Source organism: Equus caballus, chromosome 23 (genome assembly GCF_041296265.1).
Source record: "Equus caballus isolate H_3958 breed thoroughbred chromosome 23, TB-T2T, whole genome shotgun sequence".
NCBI lineage: Eukaryota > Metazoa > Chordata > Mammalia > Perissodactyla > Equidae > Equus > Equus caballus.
Window position 1 is genome coordinate 20,146,662 of NC_091706.1, and position 22,393 is coordinate 20,169,054.

The 22,393-nt window shown below is 45.0% G+C and overlaps 1 protein-coding gene and 1 long non-coding RNA gene across 3 annotated transcripts in view; one reads left to right on the plus strand and one right to left on the minus strand.

The window, feature by feature from the left end:
- The window catches only part of LOC138920321 (uncharacterized), a 76,519-nt gene that overhangs the window by 35,277 nt on the left and 18,849 nt on the right, over positions 1–22,393 (plus strand). Inside the window, exon 7 of one of the 2 annotated variants that reach the window (XR_011431302.1) lies at positions 3,630–3,786. The exons of the other annotated variant lie outside the window; for it this stretch is intronic. This is a non-coding gene — a long non-coding RNA (uncharacterized lncRNA). Of the gene's footprint in view, positions 1–3,629; positions 3,787–22,393 lie in introns of those variants that run through there. 2 annotated transcript variants of the gene reach the window in all.
- On the minus strand, positions 5,917–12,900 carry LOC138920319 (spermatogenesis-associated protein 31D4-like). The gene is made up of 4 exons (XM_070248374.1): positions 11,932–12,900; positions 11,153–11,198; positions 10,507–10,567; positions 5,917–10,224 (listed from the first exon to the last, which is right to left on the minus strand). The coding sequence occupies exons 1-4, from the start codon at positions 12,127–12,129 to the stop codon at positions 5,970–5,972; spliced, it is 4,560 nt and encodes a 1,519-aa protein (XP_070104475.1). The 5' UTR covers positions 12,130–12,900; the 3' UTR covers positions 5,917–5,969.

Genomic DNA, 22,393 nt, shown 5'->3' on the forward strand with positions numbered 1-22,393 from the left:
GCACGCAGAACTTAACCAGTAGTCCACTGGGCTGGCTCCTGTGTCTTAATCACACCTATGGTTACTTCTTCCATTAAAGATTTTATGGTTTTTTTCGCTTCTACTTTCTGTCTTTTCACCAAAATTCCCATTGGTATCTCTATACCTTTTTAAACAATAGTGTCATTTTTATTGATGGTGTACATGTATTTATTTCATCTCCCCATGCTAGCTAGTCATTTAATAGTTATAAATTTTACAGCTTCATTATTTAGTGCTAAACTGCTGAAATGAAGCCCTGTGTCATGTCCTCCCTCTGCCTGCCTGCATTGCCTCGCTGAGTCTGAAGAATCAGTCTGGGCTGTAGACAGTCCTTTCCATCCCATGTGAGAGGGTTTACCAGTAACGACAGCTTGTTTTTTGACTTGTCTTCTCCTGCATCCACAGCTTCACCATCGTCTCCTCCCAAAAGAAAGGTACACTTCAAGCTCACCACTCTCACATACCCTACCTGTACTGCAGGAGGCATCTCTGTTCAGTAAAATCCCTCCACATATCTTTGCATCTCTGGCTTTTTTTTTTTTGCTGAGAAAGATTCTCCCTGAGGTAACATCTGTGACCAATCATCTTCTTTTTACTTGAGGAATATTTACCCTGAGCTAACATTAGCAGCCAGTTTCCCTCTATTTTGTGTGTGGGTCGTCACCACAGCATGGCCAACAAGTGGTGTAGGTCCAGACCCAGGAACTGAACCCAGGCCAGTGAAGCAGAACACACCGAACTTAACCACCAAGCCACCGGGCCAGCCCCTCTAGCATTGTTTTTTAGTAGCACATCTGGTCCTAACTTCCCCTAAGGTCCCCAGGACTTGCAATTGTGAAAACATGCTTTAAAGTCTGAGCAAGTTAATTCCACCGAAAAAATTTCCAGGTGAGAGGGGATTATAAGAATGGCACATTGAGCGTGGTCTTCAAAAGTGGCCCTGTTGTTAGGCAGGCTGAGAAACTGATCCAGATTAAAGGAGGCCGAAGACACATGACAAGTAATGCAGTTTGTGATTGTAGCCTGAATCCTGTAAAGGAGGCTCAAAAAAAGAGAAAAAAAGCCACAAAGGACATTACTCAATAAATTGTCAAAAGTGGAATATGAATGGGAGATTAGTTAAAAGTTTTATGCCAATGTTAAATTTGCTGAAGGGGATAACCTGCCGTATGTAAGAATATCTTTTTCTTAAGAAATAAATAATGAAATATTCAAGGAGAAAGTGCATGATGCATGAAATGTATTCCCAAATATTCAGGAATGTATGCATGTTTTTCATATGTGTGTGTGTTCATATAGAGAGAGAAGGGGAGGGAGGGAAGGAGACAGAAACAGACCAAGACAGAGGAGAGAGATGGAAAATGGGTCAAATATTAACAGGTAAATCTGGATAAAGGGTGTGTGGTTGTTTACCATCCATGCAACTTTTCCACAAGTTTATTTCCAAATAAATATGTTTTAAAAATGAGCCATTGACTGTTGTCCTGAATTTTACCTAACCTTTGAGATTTGTGGCTTTGATTCCAGCAGCTGCCAGCACCAGCATACCTAGACCCCAGAAGTGCACAATGGTGACTTTAAAACAGTTAACTTAGGTTCTGTCCCAGGCAACAAACCCAGGATCTTCTTTGCCTATTTCAAGCATGCTAACATTTCAACAGGGTTACAAAATACTGGAAAAGAGCACCCCCCCCCCCCAAAAAAAAGATTTTTAAAAATTATACACAATACAAAAAAACAGAAAAAGAACAAAAAATTCAACGTGTACAGCATGGAACCCTTAATTTCTTTCCTATTTGGTGTCACCAGGTCTTCGGTCTTCTGGCATTTTGAGATGTGAGTTGGTTTGCTGGCATTTCGTCTGCTCCGCTAGTCTGCTAGTTACCACACCCCCACTGGATTTCCACCTTCCAAAAATGTGTTGACATCTTTTGTCCTGTCCTCTCCTTGTCATCCTCAAGTGCTTATTCTTTTTGTGTCCTTGCCTTGTTTTAACAGCTTTATTGAAATATAGTTCACATGCCTTACAATTCACCTGTTTAAAGTGTATAATTCCATGGTTTTTAGTATATTCACAGACATGTGTAACCATCACTACAGTCAGTTTGAAAACATTTTCATGGCTTCAAAAACAAACCTTGTGACCTTTAGCCGCCATCTCTCCCTCCCCTCATCCCCCCAGCCCTAAGCAACCACTAATCTACTTTCCATCTCTCTAGATTTCCATATTCTGGACATTTCATACGAATGGAATAGTATGTGGCTGCGACTGGCCTCTTCGCATGGTTCATCCATGTTGTAACATGTATCAGTACTTTTATTGCCAAAAACTACTACGTTGTCTGGATATACCACATTTTATTTACCCAGTCATCGGTTGATGGACGTTTAGGTTGTTTCCATTATTTGACTGTTATGAATAGTACTGTGAACATTTGTGTACAAGTTTTTGTGTGCCCACGTTTTCATTTCTCTTGAGTATGTACCTAGAAGTGAAATTGCTAGGTCATATGGTAACTGTGTGTTTAACTTCTGAGGAACCGTCAGATTGTTTTCCAAAACACCTGCACCATTTTTCATTCCCACCAGCAGTGTATGAGGGTTCCCATTTCTCCACATTCTCACCAACACTCATTATTATCTGACTTTTTTATCCTAGCCATCCTGTTTGTGAAGTGCTATCTCATAGTGGTTTTGATTTGCATTCCCCTGATGACTATTAATGTTGAGCATCTTTCCATCTAATCTTTTTAACAGTGTTTTGGGAAGGAGAGGAGTTAAGTGTTTGAGCTGCTATGTTTAACTCAAAACACAATAGCTCATTGTAAATATATGACAGGAAAAATTTTATTCTGAATATTTGAAAACACATAGTGATGTCAAGTCCTTATCACATGTACAGCTTTCTCCTTCTGTACTCTCTGCATGCTGTAGTCACTGTGTTATTAAGGGACTGCAACACTGTGCACTGCATTTGCTCAGGAAGATTCCTTTCTATGAGGGGTTGAGGGAGGAGTTCACTTGGGTGACTCCTCAGGCTTGACTGCAGGGCTGAGCAGAACTGATGGCCAAAGCCTCTAAAGCTCAGTGCTTTTGGTCCCCACCCACGGCTGTGTCCATCTGTTGTGGGTCAGTGTGCCCCACAGGAGTAACTGTCAAAAAATTTTGAGAACTGTGACACAGGCACAAAGCATACGTCTGAGAGACGGATGGCAGGATGTTCTGATGGGCTTTTGCCCTTTAACCATAGTGTAGGAGACGGGCCGTATCACACGTGCCAGATGACAACTCTGAGAGCGGGGTGAGGGGTACATGGGAAGATACACTGCTCTCATGCACGTTTAAACATTTCTGTAATGGAAAGCTTAAAACAGTGAAAGTTGGGTGCCTCATAAGGAGATGGAGGGGACGAGAGGATCCCTGGCAAGGGGGCTCAGTCTGTGAAGACGAGGGTTTAGCTCTCGCAATAAGGACATTTCAGGAAGTGTAATTCCATTGAGGTTAGGAAGGAAACCTCTTTTCATATACCAGGAAAGAAGGAAAGGAGGAATGGGAAAGGGTTTTTGTGAAGGTGTTTTGACGGAAAGTTCCTATCTCACGGCTTCTAGCTCCTCTGTGAATGGTGGTCCAGTACATCTACTGAGCAAGTGGAGACGGCCTAAGTTTGAGGAAAGTGAAGGAGATTTGAAATAAAGTAGAGAGGCAGCAGAGAGAATGGACTAAGGAAACAGTGACCTGAGCCCCATTTGTTTTCCTCACGTGTTGGTAAGCATGGGGTCATTATTTGTGGAATGAGCCAAGGTTTTCCAGCTAGTGCTGGGGCTGAATTTATCGTGGCACCAGCAGATTCCATTGTGGGATTTAATCCAATAGCGATCAGTTACTCATAGGAAGGCGTTTCTGGAAAAGGCAGAGAGATGAGATTTTGCCAGACAGGAAGGATTAAAGGGGATTAGTTGGGGCCCATTTTTAATGGACCTTTTTAAATGTTGGTTACCTGACAGACCATCAAATTTACCTTGGAGAGGGAGGAAACGAAGACAGGAGCTAGGTGGATAGATGAAGGGTAAGTGGGAAGATGAATGGCCTAGAGTTAAAAATTACTAAGGGGCCTGTACACCAGAAGGATCAGGGATGAGGCCAAAGGGTGGAATGTCAAACTGTGTTAATCCAGATGTCAGAAGTGTTCCTGGTGATAAGCCCTGGAGTGTGGCAGTAACTGTCCTGGAATGGAAGTAAAGGACCCTAAGATGAGATGATGTAGGATCTGAGGGGTCGGGCTATTGGCTGGTCCATCCACATGGATGTTCGAGCCCTCCACGGCCTCCTCACCTCTTCGGTTCTCTGCCCTGGGCCCTGTCCCACCTTTTGTCCCTCCTAGGGCCTCCACAGAATCTGCATTATTTTTTGACCCTAAGCTTCAGACATTGGAGGGTCAATGGCATAACTCTGGACAAGAAAATACAAGTGTGGAGTGAGCGAGGGCTGTGGTGGACATCGGTTTTGTTTTGTTTTTTCTTTTAAGACCTAGCATTCACAAGTCTTTCTGCAAGAACTACCTCAAGTGCCCTCTAGGGCACTCACGCCATGTTTGAGTCCCAGTCTATACAAGTGGAGTTGCCTTCCCTCCAGGCCCTATGGTAAGGGTGGGTATGTGTGCAGTCCATGGTGAGTCCCCCAAACATCTGTAACCTGGTGCATAGTCTGGGACTCGCCTCTGGTTCATGAGCTGCAGGTGTTCTTGGGGAGACCAACCATGGCTCCACCAAGGCCATGAATATCAAAGGAGGCACCTCCATCCTGAACGTGAACTTTATACAGTAAGGGCAAGATCTTATGTATTTCCATCAAGCATGGATGGAAGAAAGGCACCAAGATCACCTTCCCCAGGAAGGGGATGTCATGCCTGATGACCTCCCTGCAGATATTGTTTTAGTGCTCAAAGAGCAGCCCCATGCCTTTTCAGAATAAGGCATCAGTGTGCTGTGCAGTGCTCTGATAAGCTTCAAGGAAGTGGTGCCTGGATCAGATTGAGGAAGGGGCAGGGGGAACAGTACAGGGTGACAATATGGATGATGAGGCATAAACCTTTGTTCCACCAGCAAGGTCATTCCTTCCCCTGTTCAGTTTTTCTTACCTTCCCACTCCCTCTAAGGCATCTTTTCCTTACTCTTGGCTTTATTTTACCCTGGGAGGTAGGTGGCTGCCTGGTCAACATTGCTACCACTGACAGCCAAGTGATGCTTTTGCTCTGCAACAAAATGTCATCAATCAGCAATCTGAAGAAATACCCCCAGCTTGTCTTTCCAGTAAGGAAACGTCAGTGTAAAGTCTAAGGTATGCTTCCCCAACACATTAAGATGACCCACATGACAGATTCTTAAGTAGCATCTGTGCTGTTCCTAGCCCCTCCCCCACCAGCACAGAATTCACTGCAGCAGTAACCCCCAAACACTTGTCTCCAGGATTCACCCACCTGTGGGGTCCTCCGGTCACTGACTTATAAATCATGATGAAGCCACTGTTTCTTCTTCACTGTTATTGTCTGAAAAATGTACCTGTCCTTGACCCTCTTCAGATATAGAAGACCTGTCTTCCCTACTTCTCTGCAGGATATGAAACATCCAGTGAAGGGAAGGTGTGGGCTGCTCTACATTTTCGTTAAGGCTAAGCTAAGAGGCAGGAGACAGAGCCCATCTCAAACTCATCAGGGAGGAAATGGGCTTTGGGGGGCATGTCATCTCTCTGTCAACAAGAGCTCCAGGGGACTGGTCACCTGTTAGAAACCAAAGGAAGAGAACAGTAAGAGCTGGACTAACTCTTCCTTTCCCAAAGCACAAGCCCTGAGTTACCTGAAACCCATGCCCCCAACACAGTACACAGAAAAGACTTCACTATTCTTAGAGAATCATTTATTTGGGAGAATCAGTGTTCTCCATGAGAAGGAATTATTTGGGGGCAGGAAGTTTTCCTCTCTGGAAATGCTGGAGAAGCATCTTCTGGTGACATAGCAGAGACAGGTCTCTGAACACCGTGCCTTGAGCAGTGGTGAGAGTGGCTGCAGGGCCCTGGCTGGCTTGGCTCCTGCAGGTGGGGCTTGGATGGGGCCCATGTTCCCTGCGGGGCACAGATGAGGGATACCACTGATCTGCTAGCTGGTTCCTAAAGGCCACAGCTTTCTGGGGGTGTCCGTCCTCATCTCGGATCCGTCTACTATTTGCAGGATCACTCTGGCCAGCAAAGACAGCTTCTTGGTGACAGGGCTTTTTTGTGACTTTACAGGTGGGAGCCCTGTAGTTGGAAGGATGTCCCTGGATGGGATCTGCCCGAGCCAGCACTTCTGCCTTCCGCTGAGTTTTCCCAAACTTCCTTGGGGAAGGAAGGGGCTCTTGAGGGCAGGTGACATCTGTTGCATGCCAACGCCCCGGTTTCTCCTCTGGGAACTTCCCAGGAACCATCATGGTCTTCTGAGCTGTGGTCGTCCTAGTAAGGGCAGCTCTCTTTTTAACTGGGCCCCTGCTCTGTGCCGATGACACGGGGCTGCCCTTTTCCTGGGAATTTTCTTGGCTTTTGCCTTTTGTCCCAGGATGAAGCCATTGCAAAATGCGGTTCATCTTTTTGCTGAAGAGGCTTTCAGGAGGAGGCTGTCCCTTCTGTGATGGGGTCTGGGAAGACTTGTTCCCGACCATCTCCTCTAATGCCTTGTTCTGAGTAAAGAAGATCTTCCTTCTATGTTGGGATGTCCCCAGCCCTGCGTCCCCTCCACCAAGCTCTTCTGCCTTGGGACCCAGAGGGCTCGCTGTCTTTGCAGCTGGTGGGAAATCCTTATCCTGGCCCCTCCTTAAAACTTCCTTAGGGACCCAAGGCTCCTGCTGCTGCTCCACGCTGATGACTCTGTCCTCCAAATGGGCACGCGGTACCTGGGAAGCTCTCATGTCCCCAGTGGAGACACCCTGGGCATGAGTCAGTGGCGCCTTGTAAGTCAAGCTCTCTGAGGCAAGGGACCTATCAGTGGGTTGGCCTTGGACCTGGCTCTGATTCCTCTTCTCTAGTTTAAACTTTAATTCACCAAACAGCTGTTCTTTAAGGCCTGATGATTTGGGATCTTGTGGAACTGGTCTTTTTGGTGGAGGCCTTTCAGTGGTCCCGGTAGTTTCTACTTTAGTCATCATTTGGGAGTTTCCTGGCTTGCTGGTTGTCAAGATGTTGCCAGTTTTTGACTGAAGAGCATTGAGCTCCTTGGCCCTGAATATCTCCCTGGATGCAGCTGAAGGTTCAGACTTATCTGTCTTTTTGCCCTGTCTTGTTTCTACTCCACCCCTGGTACTCACACTCTTCCCCTTTGGCTCATGTCTGGCCTCAGCTTGCCTTGCAGGCAGATTTGGGGGGTATCTGTTCCATAGGGGAGAAAGTCTCTGACTGGCTTTCCCTGTGATGCTGTGTGTGACAGGCAGAAGAGTCTGTCTGGCACCCTTAATTCGCTGAACATCCTCTGCAAGCTCTTTGTTCATACCAGAGGGTGATTGTCTAAAGGTCCCCTGTCCTTCCCTGCCCATAGGTGAGGTGGCAGGGTAAGAACAATCCAGGACAGGAGCTGAATTTGTTGGTCTTGATTTGTCTTGATGAACAGGTTTAGAGCTTCCTCTAAGGGGCTCAAGGCCCCCAGATTTGGAGTCCACCTCAGAAATCAGGTTGGCTGAGGAGGGAAGGTAGGAATGGGACAAGGCCTCGGATGCTGCACCTTTCAAAGTAAAGATCTCTATGGATTCAAGGACCCTGCGGGGAAGGCCCCACAGCATCCTCATACGAAAGCTTCTAATATGAGCTTCCAGCGTCTGTCGTGCACTGGAATCAATGAAGGGAAGTTCCTGGAAGGTATTCAGGTAGTAGTCCCCACCCACTGATGGTGGCAAAATCCTCTGTGTTATTTGGGTGTGGGATTTCACAGGAATCTGCAGTGATTGCTTGATAGCATGCCATGAACTATGCACAGTCCCAGGGAGCTGACCCTCATTGATTTCCTCAAACTTCTTGCTCAACTGTACTTCTAGGACATTTTTAAATTGTTTCTGATCTAGACTCGCACTTGAGGCCCTTGAATTTTTCCCTGACAGACTCGCCATGTGACTAGTTAGGTCTTTCTCAGAGTCACAGTCCAGATCATTATCTGAAGAGCTCTCTGGGTCACTCAACAGATGAGCTTTTGGGCCGTTCTCTGAGCTATGTCCCTGATCCTTCCCCACATCCTTCTCTAGCTGAAGCATTTCTGAGCCCCTCTCACAGAAGCTTCCAGGATGGCTCAGTCCACCATTTAGATTTTTGTTCAGAGAGACACATGAGTGTCCATGATTGTGCTCTGACTCAGGAATCTCTGAAAAATCTCTTAGAGGCATCATCAGTGACAGAGACTCATGGATCCTGCGGGGCAGGCCCCAGCGGTGTTGGATGAGCCTCTTTCGAAGGTGGTGGTCTAGTTTCTTCCGAAGCTCATCACTGAGAGGAAACTCTCCAGGAAAGATAGAGGTTGAAACATGGGCCTGGGAGGCCTGGAGGTAAGGAGAACTGGGAGCTGAAGGACGAAAGTCTTCCCTAGATCTTTGGACAACGGAGGGTAAACCCCACAAACTTTCCTGTTGCTTCTGCAACACATTCCGCTCCAGTTGTTGAATTTCAGATGAGATGACAGACTCTGATTCATTCTGGGGTCTATGGAAACATACTCCAGAGATCTGGGTCTCAGGTAGAGGACCAGATGGTAGGATGGGGAGTGGGGACAGAAGGTGGGCCTGGGGTTGGACCTGAGTGAGAGGTAGGGGCTGGGATTGGGGCAGGGTTTGAGGCAAGGCTTGAGGCTGCATCTCAGGCAAGGACAAAGGTAGAGGATGGGAAAGTACTGGGGATTCTTCAGCTGTGGAGGCATTAAATATTGTAGTGAAAATGAATATAGAGGAACAGTCACCTGAGACATGGTCAGCAGGGGCCAAGGACTCGCTGTGCATAGATGGGAGACCCCAGAAGAGCTGGACATGTTTTTGTTGTAAATGGTCCTCTGAGGCCTTAGGATATGGGGGCTGCTGGTGCACAAGCAGCTCCTTTGGTTTCCCTTTGCTGTTCCATAAAGGCAGGGAGAATGCTGAGTCATGCTTATCAGCAATTGACTCCAACATTTTCTCTGAAGAATTTAATTGGTAGTCTGGCCTAAGTTCTTTTGGAAAAGAACCCCTCATCAGAAAATCAGTCCTCTTTTGGACTTGTCTCTCCAAGAGTGCCAGGACATCAGGGCTGAGAAATGGGAGGTTACCAGGTTCCACAAGGTTGTTGGCAGGGTCTCCCCTCAAAAAGCCCTCTGAAGAGTGGAGGGCAAGAAACTCTTGTTTGAAATCACATTGTGCCAAAGTGGAAGGGAACAAGTCTTTGGCATGAGCTTTCCACGAGGAGAATTCTGAAACCGAGAGGCTTGAAGGGTCAGTGCCTTTGATTGGTGGGACACAAGTAGACAACCCACCAGGGCTATCTGGAGATGAGTTCTCCAGCACGGGCTTCAATAAGGTGGAAAGTGAATCAGATTGAGTCACAGCTAAAGCACTGTCTCGTGGTGGTGAAACAGACAGGGTTGGTGGTGTGTGATGACAAGTCAATGAATCAGTGGGATCCATTGTCTGGGACACATTTGGTAAGAGGTTGACATCTTGGGAAAGGGTTGAGTCAAGAGAGAAGATGGTATGCACAGACAAAGTGGCCTCTGGTTGGAGAACAGGATCCACTGTCTGAGTGCCATGTGGTGGCAGAGGGGGAAAGGCAAGGGGTTGGGGTGGGGAATGGTCCACTGGGAATTCGGAATCCGAGGAAGGAAAAGGCTCTGATGACATAGAGTGACCCATTGGTGAGGGTGAGTGAAACTCAGCTAAGGGTGTCATTGGGTTAGGTGAAAGAATGGAGGGGGGCGGTGGGGAAGGCTCAGGTGGAGGGGCTGGTGTTAGGCCTCCTGGAGGGACTTCTGAGAAGGCAGAGGACAGAGTGAATGAGGACTCAGTCACAGAAGCTGTGGAAGCCAAAGAGGACACAGAGAGAGTATCATCTTCCAGGTCCTCCAGGAACAGCAGCCGATTGACCTCCGCAGTTATGCTATTACACACCTCACAGGAGGGGTCTGGACATAACAGTTGACGAACGCGGGTGGTATCGTGATGCTGGCCCGAGGGGCTGTGGGAGACAGGAGATACAAAGCTGCAGCCAGGACCAGAAGAAAGGAGGACCTGCTGGCCTGGGGTGGGGGGTGGGGCCACCTGAAGCCTGCTGCCCCTTCACATTGCCCCACATCTATGACTTCACAATACACTCAACAGCCCTCACCCCAAGGCCTTCATTCACATACCCATTCCTAGGGCAACCCCCTGGGATGACTAGGGCAGGCCGCACTGAATCCCTGGAATTGCATAGAACGTGCTAAAGAGGGATCAAGAAAGAAGTGGAAAGACTGGTTACCTTTTCAGAATGGAAATCAGCTTCCTTATGTCCTCTGTTTCCTTCTTGTAACGTCTCCAACCTGGGCAACCAGGAGAGTGGGTTATGGAGGGAGTGGGTAGAAGCATAGATGTTAGACAGGAGTCCCTTTATGGGAGACCTTTGGGACATTAAACTCTGAAAGCCCTAAGAATCAGCAGATAAGGTCAAATGGTCAATGATATTAACAAGGTTCATATGTGTATGTTGCTTCATTTGTAAAGTACTTTCACATACATTATCTCATGTGATGCTCGAAACAACCATGTGGGGAGCACAGGTCAATGGTTACCTCAAAGACGAATCTGATCATCCACGAAGTCAAAGTACTTTCACAAGGTCAGGAGACAGAAGCTCTGACTCATGACATCTAACATGGCCACCTATTGGGCAATACCCATTGTTCAGGTCCATCACTGCTTCATGCCCAGAGGTGGGCAGAGCAGGAGTCTGAGAAGCGTTTCAGGTTCTGACTGCCTTCCCATGAGCCTCTCCTCTGAGGGCTCTGTTTTCTGACAGGGACTGTGGCTAGCACCTGACATCCTCAGAGGTCATGGACCTGGGACCTCATGGAAAGGACAGGGAGAGTCACCCTTGGAGAGCTCAGGTGGAATAAGCAGGACCTTACCTCCCGATGTTCCACCTTTCCTTCTCCTCTTGGCTGTGCCCTTACGCTGAGAACAAAAAGAAAAGAATCAGAAGCTGGGACTCATTTCTCTGCCTTCTCTCTCTAGGAAACTCAGATACTCATTATCCCATGAATAATATGACTATTTTAATTAATAGAACTTTGTGTTCCTTCCTGTTATTAATTTTTTTAAATGATAAAGTATTTCAATTTTTCCTTCTTGGAAAGACTTGAAGAAAGCTTTTGTCTATGAGGTCTACACTTGGTATTCTGAGTCAGAAGTCCTCTGCTCAAGGAGGGCATAGACTCTGAGGCCGACAGACACGTCTGTGCTCCCTCAGATAGACCCTGTGTCCTGGACAGAGCTCAGACTTCAGCCTCTGCCCAGAGGCTCAGCCCTGCTCTTCTGATCTGCCCGATACAAATGACGCCTGACATGCGAATGTGACTCATGATCCAGCGCTGGGAACTCTGTTCTCCTGCAGAGATCCCAAACTCTCTAAATAACCCAATCTGGGGCCATGAAATCACTGTTGGGGATTTTATCCCAGAATCCTCCACCACACCCAGATGGTCTGTGAGCTTCAAAGGGAAACATTCCCTGCTGAACCCCTAGCCCTGCCCGGCCTATGCTCCTAGAAGGATGCTACTCCATCCTCTACTCAGACTTCCCATCTTAGGTGTCTCTCTGAGCCAACCAAACTCCTTTTAAAATATGGGGATAAAGATAGAAACAACAGTAAAGAATCACTGTTACAGGCTTCCCCAGCATTCCTTACCTTTTGGAAAGCTTTGGTTTTCCAGAAGGTTGATAAAGATGGAATCCCCACCAGGTAGCACAGGAACAGAAGGAGCAACCACAACCCACACAGGAAGGTGAGGTTGGGGTCAGTATCTAAGAATGCTGAGCAGATGCTCAGACACAACTCAATAGGGCTATTCAGAAATGAGAGAACATTCCAATGGCTGAACTCCATTGTCTGAATCGCGAGGCTGCCTGAAGCAACTGAGCTCTGAGAGTGCCAGCGCTTGCCTATAGTCCCAGGCCTGCATCACAGAGCACAGAAGAGTCACAAAGGTTTCTGAGGGTGGGGGAGGGGACATGAAGAGGTGTGCCCACAGCCCCTCCCCCACCCACCAGACTGGCACATCTCTCCACTCCTCCTGGGCCCTCTAGGTCCCTCTGCCCTGCTAATGTTACCACACAAAATTGGGGTTCTTCTGCCCAATGCACCGAAATAGCCAATTAATTATGGCATCAGCCTCTGGGAAAAGAGATCAGCTTTATTCTGAAAGATCCATCTGCAGGGAGAACAGGCGGCATGTGCCCTTAGATCTGTCTCCTTGATTCAGAATTTGGGGAAATTTAAGAGGTTAGGGAGAACAGTGTGGCAACTTGAAACACTGGGGTCACGGGTTTTGATTGGTGGGCTTCAAGCATTTATGGTAAGGTTTTACACATTTATGATTGGGTTCTGAACGTTTATGATGAGGTTCTACACTTTTATGATAGGGTTGTAAACATTCATGATGAGATGGGGAAGGAATTTTAACACCAAATCTTCCTGAATGAGGGACCCCTTGCTTCTGATAAGAGTCTGACTTCTAAGTTTCCGTCGTGTCCCAGTCCTTGGGTTCCATGGGAAGGGGGATCCGTGGTTCTGCAGTCATTTCTGGTCAAGACGTCTTTTGTGCATGCTCTGGCTACATGACTCTGAAGATTGTCTGAAGGATAATTCTTAGTCACTCTGTTGATAAGAGATGGAGTCAGTTGAACTAGTCCCGGAGGGCCCGGGGTGACACTGCCTGTAGTCCTATTTTCCAACTCCACCTTTTCATCAGATAATATATGTACTTAATGGGATTTTCTGCTTGTTCCATCTGTACCCCACATATCACCTGGGTCCACCTTTACTCTTTGGAGAACTGGACTTGGGTCTCACCAATTCTAATGCCTTGCAAGTCTGAGATACTGCCCAGAAGTTTTGCTTGTACCCAGACATTTACACTCAGGATCGTAATCATCCCCAAATCTATCCTTTCTATAGAATGTTTTTTCCTTACATGAACCCAGAAACACAACTTACAGTTCTACATTTTAGTTTTGTGAATACTGAATAGCAAATTTTAGAGGTTTTTTCAGTCAGCCTTTAGCATCTTCAGAGAGGATGACTCAAATAATTAAATGCATTATTCATTATTCAACATTCACAAAACTAGATAAATAAAATATAATATAAATGTGAATAATTATACCTTCAAGTGATCTTGGGGGTAAGTCTGCAGCACTTATTTTTCTGAAGTTAGTGAAGCTTAAGCTGCATAAAGACTTTCAGACACACTACACACACACACTCACACATCTTTTGACAAACCAAATGACAAGAGACTTTCACGTTGAGGTATATGGGGTAACTATTTGTGTTCAAAATTGATTTGACTTGAACTCAAGAAGCCTACCTTATGGCCTCTCAAACATGCACTGTACATATGCTTTAACCATTAAAGTGAAGAGTGCAAGCTCTTAAGATAAGAATGCACACTTCCCCGCCTTATGCGCTATTGGTAACGCCCTCGTTGGAACTGCTAAAATAAGTTCCCTTTCCTGACTTCAGGATCATGTTGACCTGCTAGTTTGCAACTGAATACCTCTGAAACTTTGATGAAAATATATCCTGGGCATGTTTAATGTATGTTCTTTGTTCTAAAAAGATATAAGTCTGTACTGAAAATCATGCTTCTGTGGAATGCTTTCTTCCTTTCTGGGAAAGGCCTTCCTGGGTTATAATCCTCAGTCTGGCTCAAGTTAAACTTACCTTATTTCTCTTATTTATAAAACAGTTATTGGTTATTTTGCATCGACATAATCCAGTATTTTCAAATCCAACAATAAAGCATTTTCTCCCTTTATTTCAATCTTTTCTTTTTTATTTTGAGCCCACTTTTTCTTACTCTACCTAAAATACAGACAGTCCCCGCCCTCTACAGGTGGACACATCCCTTAGTCAGTGCAGGCTGCTGTGACAAAACACCACAGACTGGGAGGCTTAAACCACAAACATTGATTTCTCACAGTTCTGGAGGCTTGGAAGTCCAAGATCAAGGCACCAGCAGATTCAGTGTCTGGCCAGCCTCACTTCCAGGTTCACAGACACTTGCCTTCTCCCTGCAACCTCACGTGGTGGAAAAAGAGGGTGAGGGAGCTCTGTGAGGTCTCTTGTATGAGGACACTAATCCTCTTCATGAGGGCTCCACCCTCATCACCGAACCACCTCCCAAAGGCCCCATCTCCTAATGCCATCACATTGGGATTAGGTTCCAACATGTCAACTGGGGGGACACAAACATTCAGTCCATATACTCCCCAAAGGCTGGGATAGGTTGTACTGTGCTAAGCTGTTGATCCCCTCAGCCCTCAGGTGGCAGGTGGGACCCAGGAGTGTCAAAGCCCAGGACAAAATCTCGTCTTGTGCAGCCTCATCCGAGTGTCCTTGTGGGCCCTGTAAATATGATCTCTTCCTAAGAGCGCCTGCCACGAAAAAGGCTGAAAAGCTCTGCTCTGTATGATCACCCCATGTATGTTCAAAAATCAACTACCTGTCACATTTTTTCAGGCTCCTTTTGTCAGATTTAAATAATCCCAGTACTTCCCTCCCCTCCTCCTACATATTCTTTTCCAAACTCCTTATCTTCATGACAGCTGTCCTCTGACGGGTCTCCTAATTTCTCACGTCTTTCTTAAGCTGTGATGCCCTTGCTCTGACGCCCACAGCCCAGCACTGTCACCTGATCTCTGTGAAAGGGTGAGACAGCCTTCACTCTGGTGGGGTCTCCTTTCAATTACACAGGAACAGGTACCCTTCCTGGAGGACAAAACCTGCCAGGAGGCGCCATTTCCTCCTTGCCTTGATAGGCAGCCTGAGCCAAGTTTCATTTAATAAAAATTTACTGCTGGAAACCAGGAGACACAAGTACCTGTAAGTCATGTCTCTGTCCTTGAACCATGAGCTGCGGGTTTAGGGAAAAGCCCTGCACAGGTCAAGAGTGACTGCACAGGAGAGGCCCCGGCACATCTGGGAACAGCCAAGCGATCTCAGGAAGACATCAGAGAAGGGACAGACACTGTGGGTGACAACTGCTCAAACACACCGGGCTCCTCAGGAGGGTGTCCCTGCAGCTCTCCCCTCTCCAGTTTCTGATACAAATCAACAAAGATGGTCAAAGAGCAGCTTGCCTCCTTTACAAGGGCACATGTTGGCTAGATATCCTTAACATACACCGAGTGCCTTCAGTTAACACCTACCAGAAGTTTCAATAAAAAGGCTTTTCCCCAAATGCTGGTACGATTCCTTTTCTAAACAAGGAACAAGATTCTAAAGGTACAATGTTTTTTGTTTGTTCTTTTTGTACCACCAGAAAGAAACCCCATCAATGCTTAATGGGAGAAGTCCATAGCACTTGCCCCTCCCACACTAACATCAACAGTAATAAGAAACTTACGTGTCTAATTTCTAAAGCACTTTACTTTCTGCGATCTCAGTGGATTTTCACAACCACCCTGGGACGCAAGCAGGACAGGTATTATTGTGCCCCTTTTATCAATGAGTAAAACTGAAGTTCAGAGAGGGTGAGTGACTTCCCCAGATCATTCAGCAAGTGAGTAGCAGAACCCTGACTACTAAATCCCCTACATCCTCAATGTGTCTATTTTCAACAATATTAGTAGGAGACTTCTTGAAATACAAAGAATGCCAGAGTCCTAAAATTAAAGCAGTTGTGTGGCTAAGAATGTTCATTGTCTCCATTAAATGCTGAGAAATTTGGGACCATTCCAAGCAGCATAGCGGTTGGGTTCCCATACTCTGATTTGGCGGCCCAGGGTTCACAGGTTCAGATCCCAGGCGCAGACCTACACACCACTCATCAAGCCACGCTGTGGCAGTGTCCCACATACAAAAAATAGATGAAGATCACCACAGACGTTAGCTCAGGGCCAGTCTTCTTCATCAAAAACAAATAAAGCTATTGTTGTTATTCTGTCCCCTCTTAGGTACATTTTCCTTTGCCCTCTCAGCAGCAATGTCTTTATAGCTTTTCTCTACTCCCCTCTTAAAACCTGCCTCCAAGAACTGTATTACACCTGACTCTCAGTAAGGCGTAAATGAATAATAACATTTGAAACGTCACCCCTCCAGGAATACACCTCACACATTTTACATCTCTCTCACCCTAAGCCCTGTAACAAAGCTCTCACCAGACCATTTCAGGCAGACATGCAGAGGTGGCAGAGATGGCTTTTGGCAGCGTGAGATCTTCTCCCCACAGCCCCATGACATCTTCCCAGTGGACCGACGTGACCACAGAAGTCTGGTCCTGGATTTCAGATGGCACTTGCTTCTGTCTCCCAGGATTGTGTTTGCCACAAGCTCTAGTAGAATAACGTGCTGCCATTGGAGGAGACTCAATAGGGCTAAGTCATTAGTTTGGGATTCTCATACATTCTCAATTTTCTAGGGACAGTCCTCTCACATCCTGACCACTGTCCCGGGCATGAGCCACATGGGGGCAGCTGTTTTCAGGATACCGAAAAGCATGAAGAAGAACAGATTCTGGGGAAATATCCTTTAAAACTACATTTAAAACGACAGCTGTACCATGTCCTTCATTCATTCACAGAATAAACTTTTACTGAACTCTACTATGTAGTATTTCTAGTAGAAATATCAACAAAATAAGGCAGTGCCTCTGCCCTCGGGCAGGTCACAGTTCAGCAAGTGAGACCTGTAACAACTATGATAAAGTGATAGAAACTGTAAAAGAAGTAGGAATAAGAACACAGTGAAAACACTGATAAAGGAGCAATTAATTCTCCTGGCCAGAGGGAGAGAGGAGAGGAGTCAAGGAAAACTTTAGAGTTCGTGCCAAGTGAAATAGGCCTTGAGGTCACTCGTCCCCTTCTCCTCTTCCCTTTCTTCCTCTTCCTTCCCCTCTTCCTTTCTTTAGACTTTATTTTTTAGAGCAGTTTAAGGTTCACAGCAAAATTGAGAAGAAGATACGGTGTTCCTCTATGGCTCCCCACACACAAACACACAAAATCTCCCATTATCAACATCCAGCACCAGAGTGGGACATTTGTTACAATTGATAAACCTACACTGATACATCATTATTGCTCAAAATCTATAGTTTACATGAGAGTTTACTCTTGGTGTCATACATTCTATGGCTTTGGGCAAATGTACAATGCCATGTATCCATCATTGTAGCATTATACAGAGTAGTTTCACTGCCCTAAAAATACTCCGTGCTCCACCTCTTCATCCCATCCTCCCCACTAACGCCTGGCAACCACTGATCTATTTTACCATCTCCAGAGTTTTGCCTTTTCCAGAATGTTACTCACATAGTTGGAATCAGACAGTGTGTAGCTTTTTCAGATTTGCTCCTTTCACTTAGTGATATGCATTTAAGGTTCCTCTGTGTCCTTCATCTAAGCTTCTTGCTTTCTGAGATGTTGGTAGTATAACCATGTGAGATTCCCTATGAAATGAGATCTTTGGGGTCTAAATGCAGTTTTTATTCAAATTTCTGGGGGCATCAATTTGCCCTCCTACCAACCCTCTCAAAATTAGCCCTTGAATCAGCAGGAATGATGGTGATGCCTAATGCTTAACATTTGAAAATAATGAACACCTTATGATCTCAAGGTTCTATTCTTGAGTTCTAGAAAGTCAGAAAAGAGTGTGGGAAGAGGAACTGCAATCCAGCCAGAGGGAACGGGAGCAAACTTGTAACATATATGAAAGTACATGTCTGGTCACGCTAAAGCACAGGGTACGTGCCTGAGAACGAGAGTAGAAAGCACTTAGACTGAAAAACTAGAAGACTCAATTGTGAAAGACTTTGAATGACAGTTTAAGCAGCTTGAACTTGTGCTGAGGGCAGTGGGAAGCTAAGGTTTTCATAACCAGAAGCATGGCATACTCAGATCTGTGTTTTGGAAAGATGACTGGCAAAAGAGAAGCTGGCTGAGAGCTCAAGGGAAATGTGCACATTAGTCACTGTATCTCATAGGACTCTTTCTCTTGCAGATGACAGAAAACCAGATGAATTCTGGCTTATTCAAAATTTTTAATTTATTGGCTTATATTTCTCCATAATACAGGAGTAGATTCAGCTTCTGTCTCACCATCCCTTGGTTCTGATCTCTTAGCATTAACTAGTTCTCAAACAACTTCTGTTGGGTTCCCATGATGGCATCGAGCCAGGAAAAACAAAGAATTGTTGTCTCAGTGTTCCCAATTAAAGTGCCAACATTCAAGTGAATGGGATCAGCTCAGGTCATAAGAGCACCTCTGAAATAATTACTGGGAGACAGAGAATACTATCGGCCTAATCTAAGTCAGTCCTACTCAAAGTGTGGTCCATGGACCAGTACCTGTTCCCACATTTTTGTTATCACCTGCCACATGTTAAGTATAAAAATTAAGGATGGTTAGAAATTTGTACTGCAATTTGACAAGAGTAATTAAATCTAATTATAAAAAAATTGAGGCTTATATTGTATCTTTATTTTGTGTGTCATTTTTCCAGTACTTCATTTGCATTGTATTTTTCACAAGTATCAGTTCACAGTGGATGGGGATGTGGGAGAGAAAGCAAACTGGGCCTTCACCACAGACAGTTTGAGGAACTGTGGTCTAATGTCCATGCTCCGCTGTGAAGCCTGGGGGCAAGTCAGCATTCTGGAAGCACACAGGGAGACTTCGGGGAGCTCCTTCCCTCTCGCCATGAGAGGGGGCAAAAACAAATGTCCACTATAATCATGGGACCTAATCTGGACAGAGGAGGGGCACTCCCAGACTCACCTCAGCTCTCCTATAGAAAATCCTGGTGAAGTCTTTTCAAGCATAGCACATTACTGATGCTAAATTCTCACACTGGAGAACTGAGTTTCCTACTAATCTACCGGAGTAATGGAGGGAATAGTGATGGATAAGGCAGAAAAGCTGGACATGGGACATATCATTCAGGGCTTTATAAGTCATGTTAACGGTTTTGGATTTATATTATGTGCAAAGGGAATCCACCAAAGCTTTGGAGCAGGAAGAAGACAAGATCCAGTGGATTGAGGGGGAATAAGAGTAGAAGTAGAGAGACTACCTGGAGAGCTATTCCAGTAATCCAGGTTTTAAAAATGCTTGTTTGGATTTAGGGTGATGGCAGTAGAGATGAGAGTGAGTAGACCAATTGAAGACATACTTAGAGGAGCTTTAAACAGCACTTGGAGATGAATCAGACTGAGAAGTGAGCGATGAAGGGATTTGAGAATGACTCAGGTTTCTGGCTTGAGCAGCTGGATGCACAAAAGCACTGTTTACTGAGATGAGGAAGCCTGAAGAGGAAGAGATTCATGGATGGATGAGCAAGTGCTCCATTTTGGATAAGTTGAGTTTGAGATGCCTGACACATTTACAAGCAGATATTAAACAATTTCCTACATATAGGGCTCAGGAGCTCAGAGGCATTATTCACAGAGATAAAATCTGCACCATAATTGTTTGCTCTTACCTAATCCCATTTTCAGCGAGAGACCAATTTCATCACTGTACCTTCCAGAGCCAGTAACCAAAGTTGCAGCTTAAATTCTAGCATAAACTTGGAAGTAGGGAGGCTCTTTTTAAAGACTCCATTATGAAAACACTTTCAGAGCAACCTTTGATAAATGAAATGGATCACTGAGCTCAGGACCCTGGGCTCCCAACCTGAGGTTTATTGGGCACCTACCACATGCTGGGCTACATGCTTTACATGCATCGTCATATTCTCATAGCAATCCTGCAAGGTGGCTTTACTACTCCATCTAGTTTACAAATGAAGAAACCAAGGCTTAGCAAGATTAACCAGCTTTCTCAGTGCTATGTAGCATCACAGCTCAGTTAGTAAAGTGACAGCCCGGAAGTAAGTGTTAGAAGTGACACACGGGAAGCCAAGTGTGTCTGACCCCTTCAAATTTCACTGCTTTCTTGGGATTATTGTTTTGCCTAACATGATGACCTAAAATGTCAGGAGTATTTTCTTTCCTAGAATAGGAAATACAACTCCCCTCCCACACCCCACGTATCCCTTTGCTCCACAGGGTTTCCTTTCTTTATTTCTCTTAGAAAAAAAAAAGTAGCTCCTCCATAAATCATGGATGAGGAAAGATGAGCAAGACTCAAATATTCCAATGATGCTGACAAAATTAGGCTTTCTTAAGGCACTGTTAAATACGTGCATAACTGTGAGCTACAGAAAGGAAACATTCGCCCTGGCACTACTGCCTTCACTAGAAAAGCATTGTGATTTGATGGATGGGGAATGAACAACTCCTACGGCAGCTGCTGCATCATTAACTGCTCAAGTAGGCTTAGCTATGAGGAAAAAGGAGTCTGCTCAGGTAGTCAGCCTGTTACCATTGCAAAAACAACTGACCACACCCTCTGCACGGGCTTCGTGGTCTGATTTTGTTAGGGTGTAAGTCAGCTTCAAAATTAATACAAAGTAGGTGTACAAGTTAGACACTGACACATTGATTTCAAGGTTGGACTTTAAATTGTTTTTTAAAGTCTTTTTCTGATATACCACACCCTCTCTAAACTTTCCAGAATTCAGAGGTTCAATTCAGCAACCTATTCCTCTCTTATAGTCAATTGTTGACATCGTACTCTTTATCCCTAAAGGCCTGTGAATTATTTTTAAAGTGACAGGTTAAAGGAAAGAACAAAATGGACTATGTTATCATTTCTCCGGTTTAAGAAATAATTTGAGTTCCTTTGAGCCTTCCTGTTAGATGGTATGGCAGACACTGTTCATGAACTATACGGCACGAGGATAGTCATAGCGTCCTTCCTCCTTGATCATGAGCAGTGAGGCTGACAGCTCTCAAGGGACACCTGAGTGGTTTTCTGTGTTTTGCTGTCACAAACTGCACTGCTATGAACATTCCTCTACTGCCTTCCCACGTCTCCCAGTGCAAATGTGCAAAAATTTCTCTGAAGTGGGACTGATCAATCATGGGGTATTTTTATAGGTGTTTTTTATTCTGAAGTGGTTATACCAATTTACATTCCCACCCACAGTGTATGTGTTCCTCTTGCTTCATTTTCTCACCAACAATATGTTAGAGTTTTTCATTTTTGCCAGTCTCATGGGTGGAGGACATGGTAGTATGTTATGGTTTTCATTTACATTTCCTTAACTACGAATGAGGTAGAACATCTTTTAATAGGTAAATTGGCTATTTTGCTTTCTTTTACTGTGAAATGTCTGTTCCAAGTTTTCACCCATTTTTCTATGGATTTTCTGTTCTCACTGATGTGTAGAAGTTATGCACATATCCTGGATACTGACCTTTTGTCAGTTTTATCAATTGCAAATGTCTTCTCCTGGTTTGTGCCTTGTATTTTCACTCTTTGTGCTGTCTTTTGGTAAAGAGAAATTCTTTTGGGTTTCTTTTGAGGAAGATTAGCCCTGAGCTAACTACTGCCAGTCCTCCTCTTTTTTGCTGAGGAAGCCTGGCCCTGAGCTAACATCGTGCCCATCTTCCTCTACTTTATACGTGGGACGCCTACCACAGCATGGCTTGCCAAAGGGTGCCCTGTCTGCACCCGGGATCGGAACTGGCGAACTCCAGGCCGCCGAGAAGCAGAGCATGCAAACTTAACCACTGCGCCACTGGGCCGGCCCCAGAGAAATTCTTAATTTTAGTATAGTGGGAGTTATAAATCCTTTCCTTTATGGTTTATGCTTTTTGTGTCTTATTTAAGAAATCTTTCCCTATTCCAAGTACTTAAGATATTTTTCTATATTGCTTCTAATAATTTCATAATTTTGATTTTCATGTTTAAATCTTAATGCATCTAGAGTTTATTTTTATCACATGGATAATCAATTTTCCCAGCATGATTTATTCAAACGTTCATTCTTTTCCCGACTGATTTGCTTTAAGTTTCCGTATATACATGGATCTATTTCTTAGCTCTCTATTCTGTTCCATTGGTCTATTTGTCAATCTTTCAACTAACACGTTTATAAATATTGATATCTAGTATTCTGGTAAAGCAAGTCCTCCAATCTGATACTTCTTTAGAAATGGCTTATCTATTCTTAGTCCTTTGCATTTCCACATGGATTTTAGAATTGGCTCACTGGGTTTAAATATAAATTGGGATTTTGACTGGAATTGCATCAAATCTGTAG

Bases quoted from the DNA above. Each gene is read 5' to 3' on its own strand.
- LOC138920319 (XM_070248374.1), bottom strand. From the start codon at position 12,129: ATGGAGTTCAGCCATTGGAATGTTCTCTCATTTCTGAATAGCCCTATT. The intron at 11,199-11,931 runs GTAAGGAATGCT...TTTTGTTCTCAG, and splicing joins AAACCAAAGCTTTCCAAAAG to CGTAAGGGCACAGCCAAGAG. The intron at 10,568-11,152 runs GTAAGGTCCTGC...CTGGTTGCCCAG, and splicing joins GAAAGGTGGAACATCGGGAG to GTTGGAGACGTTACAAGAAG.